Source organism: Marmota flaviventris, chromosome 14 (genome assembly GCF_047511675.1).
Source record: "Marmota flaviventris isolate mMarFla1 chromosome 14, mMarFla1.hap1, whole genome shotgun sequence".
In the NCBI taxonomy this organism is placed as follows: Eukaryota; Metazoa; Chordata; class Mammalia; order Rodentia; family Sciuridae; genus Marmota; species Marmota flaviventris.
The window spans coordinates 19298512-19311108 of record NC_092511.1 but is presented as its reverse complement, the minus strand read 5'-3'; the positions used below and the strand labels follow the sequence as shown (position 1 = coordinate 19311108).

Genomic DNA, 12597 nt, shown 5'->3' with positions numbered 1-12597 from the left:
TATGTACCATTGTAGTATCATATAAAGTATTTCAACAGCCCCTCTAATCCTCTGTGCTCTGCTGATTCACAGCCTTCCCCCAAACTCTCAGCAACCACTGATTATAGTTTTGCCCTTTTCAGAATGCTTTGTAGTGTGTGTGTGTGTGGGGGGGGTGGTGGAGGGTGGGGGCAAAGCACTGTCGTATATTTGTATAGTTCCTTCATGTCTTTTATTTTTTGCAGTACTGGGGACGCTCTATCACTGAGCTATATCAGCAACCCTTTTTATTTTGAGAGAGGGTCTTGCTAAGTTGCTGAGGCTGGCCATGAACTTTGAACTTTCGACCCTCCTGCCTTAGCCTCCCGAGTTGCTGGGGTTACAGGTGTGTGCCCCCAAGCCCTACTTCTTCCTGTCTTTGAATGGCTTGATAGCTCATTTCTTTTTAATGCTGAATAACATTCTATAGTTTATCTACTTACCTGCTAAAGGAAATCTTGGTTCCAAATAATGCTGTTTTAAATATCTGTGTGCAGGTTTTTGAGTGAATATGTTTTACCTCCTTTGGGTAAACATCAAGGAGTCTTGATTGCTGGATTGCATGGTAATAGTTATGTTTAGTTATGTAAGAAACTATCATATTTTCAAAGTGACTATATATTGTTTTGCATTCCCACCAGCAATGAATTGAGTTCTTGTTGTTCTGCATCCATCTCAGCATTTGATGTTTACTGAGAACACTGGTTCTCAGTTCTGGCCATTTTTAACAAGTGTATAGTGATGTCTCCTTGTTTTAATTTTCATTTCTCTAATGACACATTGAATCTGAGTGCTTTTTAGATGCACATTTGCCATCAGTGTATATTTCATTTGGTGGGGTGTCTTTTTAGATCTTTTGCCCATTTTTTTCATCAGATTGTTTTCTTATTATTGAATTTTAATAATTCTGTATTTTGGACAACAGTTCTTTATCAGATATGTTTTTTAACAAATTTTCTGTCCTAGTCTGTGGCTTGTCTTTCCATTCTCTTAACAGTATCTTTTGCAAAGCAGAACTTCTAAGAATAATTTTTAAAAAATATATTTTTTTGCAGTACTGGTGATTTAACCTGGGGCCTTGTACATTTAACCTGGGGCTTTGTACATGCTAAACCATTTACTATTGAGCTACACCCACTACCCTTTTAAATTTAATTTTTGAGACAGGGTTTCGATATGTTGCCCAGGTTGGTCTACAGGTGTGTGCCACCATGCCCAGCTGGAACTTTTTAAATTTAATGAAGTCCAGTTTATCACTTCTTTCATGGATCATGCCAGTCATGTTATCACTATAAAATCATCAGCACACCCAAGGTCATCTAGATTTTCTCCTGTGTTGTTTTGAGGAGTTGGTGTAGTTTCATGTTAAAATTATGCCTGTGATCCATTTTGAGTTAATTTTTATGAAGGGTGTAAGGTCACCGTCTAGATTCATATTTTTGCATGTGGATGTCCAGTCCTTCCAGTAACATTTGTTGAAAAGACCATCTTTCCTCCACTGAATTGCCTTTTTAACAGTATTTATGTGAATCTATTTCTGGGGACTCTTTTCAGTTCTCTTGATAAGATTTTTTCCCCTTCTTCTTCTTCTTCTATTTTTTTAAACCAATACCACACTGTAACTTTATAGTAAGTCTTGAAGCCATGTAGTCTCATTTCTCCACCCTTTTCTTCAATATTGCATTGACTGTTCACAGTCTTTGTCTTTCTGTATAAACTTTAGAATCAGATTGTCAACATCCACAAAATAAATTGCTGGGAGTTTGATTTGGATTGTATTAAAACTGGAATCAAGTTAGAAGGAACTGGCATCTTGATAATACTTAATTTTCCTATTTATGAACACGGAATTAATTTTAATTTAGTCAATTCTACTTTGATTTCTTTCATTGGAGTCTTTAATTTTTACATGTTTTGCTAAATTTATACCCCCAAGTATTCATTTTTTGGGGTGCTAATGTAAGTGGATTGTGTTTTATTTTTACTTTATTATTTTTATTGTGCTATTGTCATTTTAATTCTACTTGTTCATTAGTATATAGGAAGGTGATAGACTTTTGTATATGTACCTTGTATCCTGCAACCTTGCTGTGATTGCTTACTAGTTCCAGGAGTTTTTTGTCTTGGACTTTTTGCATAGATAATCATATCCCCTATGAAAGAAAGACAGTTTTATGTCTTCCCTGCCAATTTGTGTGCCTTTAATTTCTTTTCCCACATTTTTGACCCCTGTAGTTTTCTAGTGCCAGCAGCTTTTCCTACCATGTTGCCTTCTCTGAGATTATCTGTGGACTGTTGTGGGAGAGAATGGAGAGGAAAAAACCTGGGGGATTTCTCCCACTCTTTCTGTGCTTTATATCTCTTTTCTTCCCTTTGAGCAGAACCAAAGGGTTTCTCCTGGACTTTTTCTGTTTGTACCACAATACTGTTTGGGGGTCCTGGCTGTATTGAGTTTAGGTCTGGGGATTCAAGAGAGAAAAAAGGCAAATTTACCACATGTTCAGTAGTCCTTTGAATTCTGTATTCTTTCTCAATTTACCAGTTCATGCTTGCTTTTTTAGTAGATCTTGATTAACTCCATCATGTATTCTATACAGATTTTATAGTTGTATTCAGTGGATAAGATTGTATGTGTTCACCCCATCTTACCAGGATCCAGAACTTGCTGGAGCTGAGTGTTTCTGCCTCAGATCAGCCTCAGATCTGCTGCAGCTGCCTGTTTACCCCCAAAATGGGTTAGCTTTCCAGGCCTTTCTTTGTTAAGGACATTCAGTCAGTGGAGGGCAGTTTTCTAGAGAAGCAGCAGCTGTGGTCTGGTTCAGGTCAGAACAGTGAGAGGGAACCTGGACTGGTAGGGCAGGCATCTGCTGTGTTGTACTGTGTTCTTCTGCCCTTTTATTTATTTATTTATAATTTTTTTTTAGTTGTTGTTGGACCTTTATTTAATCTATTTATATGTGGTGCTGAGAATCGAGCTCAGTGTCTCACACATGCCAGGCAAGTGCTCTACCACTGAGCCACAACCCCAGCCCTAGCCCCTCATTCTGCCTTGACTGAGCTGTTTCAAGATTCACAAGTGGGATTTGCTCACCTTGCCTTTTGCATTCTCTTCAGTGTCTGTGAACTATGTGATTTCATTGTATATCCTGAGTTACTTAAACAGGTTCATAAGGAATTTTCCTTTCCTCTTTTTCGACCTTTTCCTTCCCTTTTCTCTTCTTCTTCCTTTTCCTCCTCTCTTTGTCTTTCCTTTTTTTTTTTAAGCAAATAAATATATCTTTACACATTTTTACTGGGATAAAGTTAGTATACATTTAAAAATTTAGTAGCTATTACCTTTCAAAATGCTGTGTCAGTATACATGCACTGACAATTTGAGTGTCTGTTTTCTTATTGCCTCCAAACATTCATTTAAACATTTAAAAACTAATGTAAATACAAACATAAAATATACTTAATTTTCTAAAGATTGCCAAGCAACACAGCACCAAATTAAATCTTAAGGAGGAAAAACAATCACACCTTACAAATGTATTATTATTATTAATGTTTTATTTTTTATTATTAGTAACATTGTTTTATTATTATATTTATTTATTTATTTGTTTTTTACAGTAGTGGGGATTGAACCCAGGCCATTGTGTATGCTAGGCTTGAGCTGCATCTGCAGCACTTTTTGAATTTTATTTAGAGACAGGGTCTCATGAAGTTGCCAAGGCTGGCCTTGAACTTGTGATTCTTCTGCCTCAGCCTCAGTGGTGGTGTGTACCACCACTGTGGGCTACAAATTGTGTGTGTGTGTGTGTGTGTGTGTGTGTGTTAGGAATTGAACCCAGGGCTCTTACCACTGAGCCATATCCCCAGCCCTTTTTAAATTTTAAGACAGGGTCTTCCTAAGTTGCTTAGGGCCTCACTAAATTGCTGAGGCTGACCTTGAATTTGGCAATCCTCCTGCCTCAGCATCCAGGGTTGCTAGAATTACTGGTGTGCACACAGCACTCAGCTACAAATGTGGTTTTATTTTGAAATTTACTTCTCATCTTTGTTTATATACACATGTAACTGTTAAGTAATTGAACTATAAGTAAAATTTGGTGTTTTAATTCTGCCACATGATACATCATAAGCAGTTTGGTTTGTTTGTTTCTTCCCTCCTCCCTCCTCCTTTCTTCCTCCTTTTTTGAGATGGGGTCTTACCATGTTGCCTAGGCTGATCTGGAACTTCTGAACTCAAATGATTTTCCCTCCTCAGCCTCCCAAGAGCTGGGACTACCCAGTTTAATAATAATAATAGTAATAATACTACTAATAATCATTATTTATATTTATTTTTTAGTTGTAGTTGGACACAGTACCTTTATTTTATTTATTTATTTTTATGTGGTGCTGAGGATCAAACCCAGGGCCTCGCACATGCTAGGCAGGCGCTCTACCGCTGAGCTACAGCTGCAGCCCTTAATAATTATTTTTAAAAGAACTAATTGTAGTTTTATGTTATAGGCCAAATTTAGTGGATTTTTAAAAAAATATTTATTTTTAGTTGTTGGACACAAAGCCTTTGATCTTCTCTTCTCTTCCTCTTCCTCTTCTTTCTTGTGCTGAGGATTGAACCCAGAGCCTCGCATGTGTTAGAAGAGCATTCTACCTAGACGAGCTGAGCCACAACCCCAGCCTGAGGATTTTTAAATACTATGAATGGTTTTACATACCATACAGAAAATCATCACAAGAGTATAATTTCCTAAAGTAATTAAAACATTTGATGCCTTGTTTCTGAAGTGGGAATATCAGGAGTATCTCTGTAGTTGAATAGTGTTTAATTATTTTTCATAGAGTCAGCTCTTACTTGGAGTTATTTTTTTCTGAAATCAGTAAGAGGAAAATCTAATATGCATAAAAATACTTTTTTGAAATTTTCTTAACAAAGATATCATGGTGGAGGTTAACCTAGAGTTCTGTCGTCAAGTCCAGCATGGCCAGGTTTTTTCTTCCTGTTGGAAATGGTTACTTCTGAAGTTGATCATCAGGCCCAGCAGTTGGCTTTTGTTCAGGGCCTCTTTTTGAAGAAAGAAAAGCACTTATCATTACACAGCCTGGGGGTGTTTACCTTCGGAGGCCAGAGGGAACTGGGACTCAGTGGTGAAGTGCAGTTTGCTTTCTTCTCCTGCAGAAGAGACAGGGGTATAATTGCCCATCTTGAAGGAGGGTTCCCTCTTCCTTCCCCTCCCCCTGCTCTTCCCTCTGTGTCTTCTTCCTGCCTGCCTTAGCTGAGAGTATATACTTAGTTGAATTTGTAATTTTTCAACTAGGTAGTTTCAAAACAGTAACAAAATTAAAGCCCAGTTTATGTAACAGATGTTTGTTTGTTTTTGCATGCTGGGGATCAAACCTAGGGCCTCAAGCACACTAGGCAATAGAACAGGTGTTTTTAACAATATTTGTTCCTTATAGATGTGATATGACCATTTCATATGGTATCTCTTTGATGGATATTTTTATGTGTTATTTGATTCAGGTTTGTGATAATTGTCTGTGTGACTTAAAGATATATTTTGTCAATTCAGATAAGTAAATTTCAGAAGTGTCTATTTTCTGCTTTATTAGTTTTAGAAGCCAAAAACTTTCTTAAAAGAATCAAATAACATTTCTCATTAATTACAAATGAGATGCTCCCACACTAGATTTATAAATTACCTGTGTAGTGGTAATAATAATTGTAATAATAATAGGAGCTAGCCTTCAACCTGTGCCTGTTTAGGCCAGGTGCTGTCTAGTGAATTACTTTATTTAATCCTCTCACATGAATGCAAACTCCATGCAGGTGAGGACTTTGTCTTTCATTCATACAAATGCCACATAAGAACTACTCAATAAATATTTGTCCAGTGAATGGTTAGTGGAGTTTGAATAGTTCGAATGCTATTTTAGCAGTGAGGAGTGAATCTTACTTTGCGGAGCATTGTGGGATGATTGTTGTCATTGTGACAGTGGAGACATAGTAACTTAATTATAGCCAGATGTGCAGTAATTCGGTGTTAATTATTATTGCTGTAGGTCAGGTTGGCAAACTTTTTTTTTTGTAAACGGACAGACAGTGGTATTTTAGACTTGGAAGGCCAAATGTTCTCTGTGACACAAATGCTCTCTGTGACATTTACTCCAGTCTGCTGTTGCATCATGAAAGCAGCCTTAGACCATATAGAAATGGATTATTGTGACTGTGTTCCAATAAAACTTTCATTTGCAGCTGTGTGCAGTAGTGCATGCCTATAATCCCAGCTACTCAGGAGTCGGAGGTAGGAGGATCATAAGACCATCCTGGACAACTTAGACTGTATCTCAAAATAAAGAATTAAAAGGGATGGGGATGTAGCTCAGTGGTTGACTGTCGTTGGTTCAATCCCCAGTACTGTCAAAAGCCAAAACAGCAGAAACAATAGAAACAAACCCCATGAGGACACCAATACCAACAAACTTCATTTGTAAGAACAGGTGACAGGTGAGAAGTGCCTGAGGTAGTATATAGGTTCTGTAGTTTGCCAGCCTTTGCTCTTCGGTGATCTCTTGCCACTAATGCCACTAGTAAATGACACATGCAGATTCTGGCCTCCAAATCACACAGCAGTACTCGTAGTAGTGTGGTGGTCATATACATGACCCAGAATATGGTTTTATTGTTCCCAAGATTAATCTGGAAATGGAAACAAAATTTAGAAAATTGTCATGAAGAATTTAGCCATTTCCAGGAATTCTTATTCCTACTTTGAGGAAAAGTGATAGAAAGGAATAGTAAATATAATGCACGAGATATATTATATAGAACATTGTGGTATACTCTGATTTAATTTGTGTTCATAATTTAAATTTGTGTTACCTAGTGAGAGACCAGTGTTGGAGAGTGGGAGAGGAAGCTTTTCAGTATCTTTTTCCTTTGTAATTATAGGCTACTGGTACCAACTCCGGTTTTTTCTTTAGTGCCTAGATTTTATTCGATTTTTGTTGTTTCTGGTTGCTTTTTCTTTGGCTTACTGTCTGTCCAAAATTCTTTTGACTTGGGAGCAAATTATTAAGTAACCCTCATGTGTGTGAAAGCCTACTGGGAACGTTTAGAAGCGACCTAGGAAAGGACCAGTTTTGTTTGTTTTGGAGATTGAACCTAGGGGCACTCTACCACTGAGCTCCATCCCCAGCCCTTGTTTTTTTTTTCTTCTTTTCCTTTCTTTTTTTTTTTTTAATATTGATTTTTTTTTAACTACACTTCAGCGGAATGCATTACAATTCTTATTATACATATACCCAGCCATTGTTATTTTTATTTTGAGACAGGGTCTCACTGGGATTACAGGTGTGTACCACCATGCCTGACTGGAGAGGACTAGTCCTAATGATCAAAATATAAATTGTGTAATGTTAAGAAATATTTTTATTATATATGATAACTAAACTTTCTATAACCAGCCAACTTGCTTTAATGGATGTGTAATTCATATAGTCATCATTTAATTTGTGATTAAAATTATTTGAGAATAGTTTAATCAACAACAGCTTAATCACATCCGAGAATGAATTACAACAGTTTAATCTAATTAGGGAAATTATCTGACTTATGCTATTTATGTAGATATATTTCTTCATTTGGGAATGAATACCTTCATTTCTTCATTCAGTAAGACGAATTTCATTAAAAATTGTCACAAATTTCTTTTTTTTAAATATTTACTTTTTAGCTTTAGGTGGACACAATATTTTTAATTTATTTTTATGTGGTGCTGAGGATCGAACCCAGTGCCTCAAGCATGCCAGGCGACCGTGCTACTACTTGAGCCACATCCCCAGTCCCTTGTCACAAATTTCTTATCAGTAGGGTCCATATCATGTGCTATTTGTGTTATAGCTTTTTAGACACAGAGATTGAAAATGTGCAACTGAAAGCAACAATTATATAGGAAGTTTAATTCAAAGGTTGGGATTATACTCTGTAGTTTCTGCGTTGTGTGCCCTTTGGCATGTTAGTATTCTTTTCTGGGTTTCTGTTTCCAAATCTATAAAATAGAGATGATGATAATAATAACAACAATACCAACATATAGGGGTTTGTGAGGATTAAGTGAGATTATGCATGAATGCATTTAATGAGGTTTTTTTTTTTTGTTGTTGTTGTTTGTTTTGAGGTTGAGTCTCACTGTGTTCCCTAGGCTAACCTCCAATTCTTGGGCGCAAGTGATCCTCCCATCTCAGCCTCCTGAGTAGCTGGGACCACAGGCATGCACCAACTTGCGTAGCTCAATGCATGTAAAGAGTTTTAACAAAGTGTCTGGCATAGCCTGAATCTGTCAACATAAACTGCTATTATTTTTTTTAAAAAGAGAGAGAGAGAGAGAGAATTTTAATATTTACTTTTTAGTTTTCGGCAGACACAACATTCTTTGTTTGTATATGGTGCTGAGGATTGAACCCAGGCCGCATGCATGCCAGGTGAGTGCGCTGCCGCTTGAGCCACATCCCCAGCCCAACTGCTATTATTATGTAATAGAAAAGTTATATTTAGGAGTTCTTTGGGTTTGGGAATGAATACCTTTTTTGTTTAATATTGTTTAACATACAAACAATGTTTTTATGTATGTCTTTTAAGTATAGATGGACTGTTATGTTCTTTATTATAGCCTTTCATTGTATTATTTTCTAAATTATATTTAGTAACATGTTTATGCAAAACAGTGGTGATATGGGACACAATGTCTCAGCTGATGCAGGACTCTACAGAGAAAATAGTTAAGTTAGAAATAAGGCATAACCCCATATTTTCATCATGTTTATAAACTGATGTAAGTATTAGCTGTTTAATATTTTAGAAGTTCTCAAATAAAGTGACAATGGTTTATCTTTTCATACATCAGGCTCCCACTTTATTTTTATTGATTCGGTCTTAAAATGTACACATTGAGCCTGGTTTCCTGTAACTCTTCACAACAGAATGATGTGCACTTGTTCTAATTGTTCAATTATACAGTGGCTTATTGTGTCTTTCTTTGTTTCTAGGATGATTGAGGAAGGTGGGAACAAGCGGAAGACCGTGGCAGAGAAGAGGCAGCTGTTCATAGAAATGCGTGAGTCTCTAGTCCTCCTAAGTGTTGAGTCTTTTTTTTTTTTTTTCTCATGATCAGTCATAGCTTTAATCAGAAGATTTATGTCACAAGCTGTAGAAATGGAAGAATGGGAGTTGGAGGACTCCAAGCCAGAACTTACATTTTAATTAAATTGATTTGAGTTGCTTTCGTAAGTACCGTCATAAATAATAATGTCACCTGGAATACCTGTGATCTTAAGTCGCACCAGTTAGTTTAGACCTCTTGCTGTAACTTTGTTGTTACCATGAACTTGTACATGGTGGTAAGTAGTTAATGATTAATACATTATGTAAATTATCTTCAACTAGATATCAACCCTAAGGTAGAGAGTGTTAGATTAGTAGCTAGAGCTGATGGGAAAACTAAAATGAATGAACTGTACTTTCCAATTCAAAATCTGTGAAAAAAGTATATTTTTACATAAAAAACAACAAAAATGAAAGATTTCAGAGAGCAAGGGACTGTTCTTAGTATTTGAAAGTTTATTTTGCTGTGTGACGACTTGTCTTTGTGACCGTGACCAACTCTGATTCCTTTGCCATGATATGGGATTGTTGGTCTGGACCAGTAAGTATGAAGCCCTAAAAATATTTTTTACTCTTTTTCAAATGAAATCTTAAAAGGACTATCAACATATTACAAAATTGGTACTGTATGGTTAAAGCAGGAGAGGGGAGGCAGAATCCCAGCCTAGAATAGCCCTGAAGCTCTTGGGAGAATTCTAGAATTCTGTGTATACAGTATAATGGTTAAGGTCCCAGAAGATCTTTCAACTGTACATATTTTAGTTCATTGGAAATACGGTTGCAGGAGGTAAAGCTGGGCTCAACCTATATCCATGTTGTCCTGTCAACCGCAGGCTAGGTGATTCTTGTTATATATGGTGGAGAAGAAATTTTTACCATTTGTTGTGCCTGGGTGGTCTTCAAGGACTTTTACAGTTTGAGTCTAATTGTTTGTCATTCAAGCCAGGTATTTTTTGTCATCTCACCTTCTGCCTCCAAAGGAATCACAGAGTACAGCTGAATTTTACCTTATAAGTTTAGTCTTTGTGTGTGTGTGTGTGTGTGTGTGTGTGTGTGTGTGTGTGTTTGTACTGGGGACTGAACCCACGGGTGCTTTATCACTGAGCTACATCCCAGCCCTTTTTTTTATTTTGAGGCAGGTCTTGTTAAGCTGTGGAGGCTGGCCTCCAACTTGCAGTCCTCTGCTTTAGATTCCCAAGTAGCTGGAATCACAGGTGTGTGCCACTGTGCCTGTTTATAACTGAGTCTAGAATCTGTCTGTTGCTCAAACCACAGAAGCCTTGAGTCCAGGCTCTGCAGTTAGGCTGCTTGGCTAGGGTATTGTCTTTCTTACCTACTATATAACCTTAGGCAAGTTATTTAATCTATCTCTGTCTCAGTTTCCTTATCCATGAAATGGAATAGTACTGACTCTATAGAATTTTGAAGATTAAGTGGGACAATGAGGATAAAGCACTTTTCACAGTGCCCGAGCAATAGTGAGTAGTAAACAGTGAATGTGTTTAATACATTTTTTTTGTCATTATTGCTTTTATGAATAGAAGCAATGTGTTTCTTATACCTTCTTCCAGACTTGACTCTCAAGAGAGTTTGCTATTTATGTGTGCAAGGTTGAACTGTGTAAGTTTGTGCCACTTCTTTGCTTCAATCCCTTTGGTTACTTTTTATCACCTTTATGAGAAAGTCCTAGCTCCAAAACATGTCTTAGTTCTCTCTTTTGCTCAGTTCACAAGTTCCCAGTTTCTTTCACATGCCTTATGTGTTAGTCAGCTTTTCATTACTGTAATACATACCCCAGAATAATCAGTTTTTAAAGAGAAAATATTTATTTTGGTTTTCAGTTTTAGAGGCTTTAGTCTATTGTGCTGCAGTCTGGCTGGGCACGAATCATCGAGCCACCACAAAGCACTTGTATGTTCAAACAGGAAACTTTATTGCCTGAACTCCAACAGCACTCCACGCACACTCCCCCGGGAACTCTCCCGAATGCCACCCACGCGGCCCCTCACACCACACCAACCAGAACTCCCTCCCCCAGAACTTCACCAACCAACACCAACTCCCCAGGAAATCCCCGCTAGAACTCCAAAGTAGGGGCAGGGGTCTATATACAATTGAATCAATCCAGCATCATCTTAATGGCTCACCTCTCAACCATTACTTCTGGCAAAATGCCAGGGGCCATTCCCACTAGGCTGTGGTTCTCAACACTATTGCTCATTCCTTTTGGGCCTGGGGCAAGGCAGCACATTATGGTGGGGACCCTGTGGTGGAGAAAAGCTGCTTATCCAGGACTGGGATTCAAAAGAGACAGGAAGAGGCTGAGGCCCCACTCTCCCCTTGAGGGCATACCTGCAGCAACTGGAAGACCTTCCCCTAGGCCTCACCTCTAGTTCCTTGGCCTCCCAGGAGTGCTAAGCTGGGGACCATGTTTTTAGCACATGGACCTTTGGGACACATTTGAGATCCAGACTTGAGCACTACACATCACATCGTTTCCCAGCAATGCTTACTGACTTTTCTGTGGCTGGATCATGCTGCTCCATGCCTTTGTGCCTTTGTTAATACTGTTGCCTGAATTTCATCTGGCAAACATCTCCTGCTTGCCCTGCAAGGGGTCTTTCCCAGTCAATTTTGGCACATTTATTGAGAATGCACTGTGTTCCAGGTACTGTTCTGGGTGCTAAGGTGACAGGGGAGAAGAAAACACAGTTCCTGACTTTAGTTGTGAGGCTCGTGTTTTATTTAGCAAAGGGAAGCAGACAATGAAGGAAACCAAATAAATAGATACAGTGACTCCTGATACTAAATAGTGCCCAGGCGCCTTATATAAATAAACATGAGCACAGGGAAGTGGGGGGAGACAGAGAGAGAATATGAATGAATGAATGTGAGGATTTGTGATTCCAGGAGATACTTGAAGTAGTTCTGCAAAGAATTGGTTCTACTGCTTAGTGAATGTTATCACTCCAGCTCCTTATATTAGTTATTCTTTGTTACAAACTCAAGGATTCAGTCAGCCTGGGAGTTGTTTGCTAAGTGTGGCTTTGTGAGCCTCCCCTTTTTCTTCACAGAAGAGGTGCATTGGTGGCCACTGTACCCATTGTTGGAAGCCCCATTTCCTCATTCCCAGTAATATCAATTGACACTCCAGTGTAATTACCTTCTGTGCGTGCCAGTCACTTGCCTGATAGTCACTTGGGTGTATCATCTAGGTGTTGGGTTGATTTTAGTATGTCAATTTTAACTTATTGATCTTTCTGTACTCTTTTATTAGTCTTATTAGGTTAGTTTGTAGAGTTCCCCTCTTTTGTGGTATTAGCACAAAAACAGAATGAAAAGTCTCTACCATTTTTAGAGACTATGATGGGAGAATCATGGGGGCCCAGGAAGGACCTGGGATAAGCGATGTCCAGGCTGATAGC

The 12597-nt window shown here is 38.1% G+C and overlaps 1 protein-coding gene across 6 annotated transcripts in view; it reads left to right on the top strand.

The window, feature by feature from the left end:
- The window catches only part of Dtnb (dystrobrevin beta), a 229598-nt gene that overhangs the window by 17967 nt on the left and 199034 nt on the right, over nucleotides 1-12597 (top strand). For 2 of the 6 annotated variants that reach the window (XM_071601405.1, XM_071601403.1), the window contains exons 1-2: nucleotides 8442-8493; nucleotides 9058-9125. In XM_071601405.1, coding sequence (XP_071457506.1) covers nucleotides 8483-8493; nucleotides 9058-9125 — 79 coding nt within the window. In that variant the 5' untranslated portion in view covers nucleotides 8442-8482. Of the gene's footprint in view, nucleotides 1-8441; nucleotides 8494-9057; nucleotides 9126-12597 lie in introns of those variants that run through there. The other 4 variants (XM_071601406.1, XM_034636792.2, XM_071601404.1 and 1 more) reach the window with 4 other exon arrangements.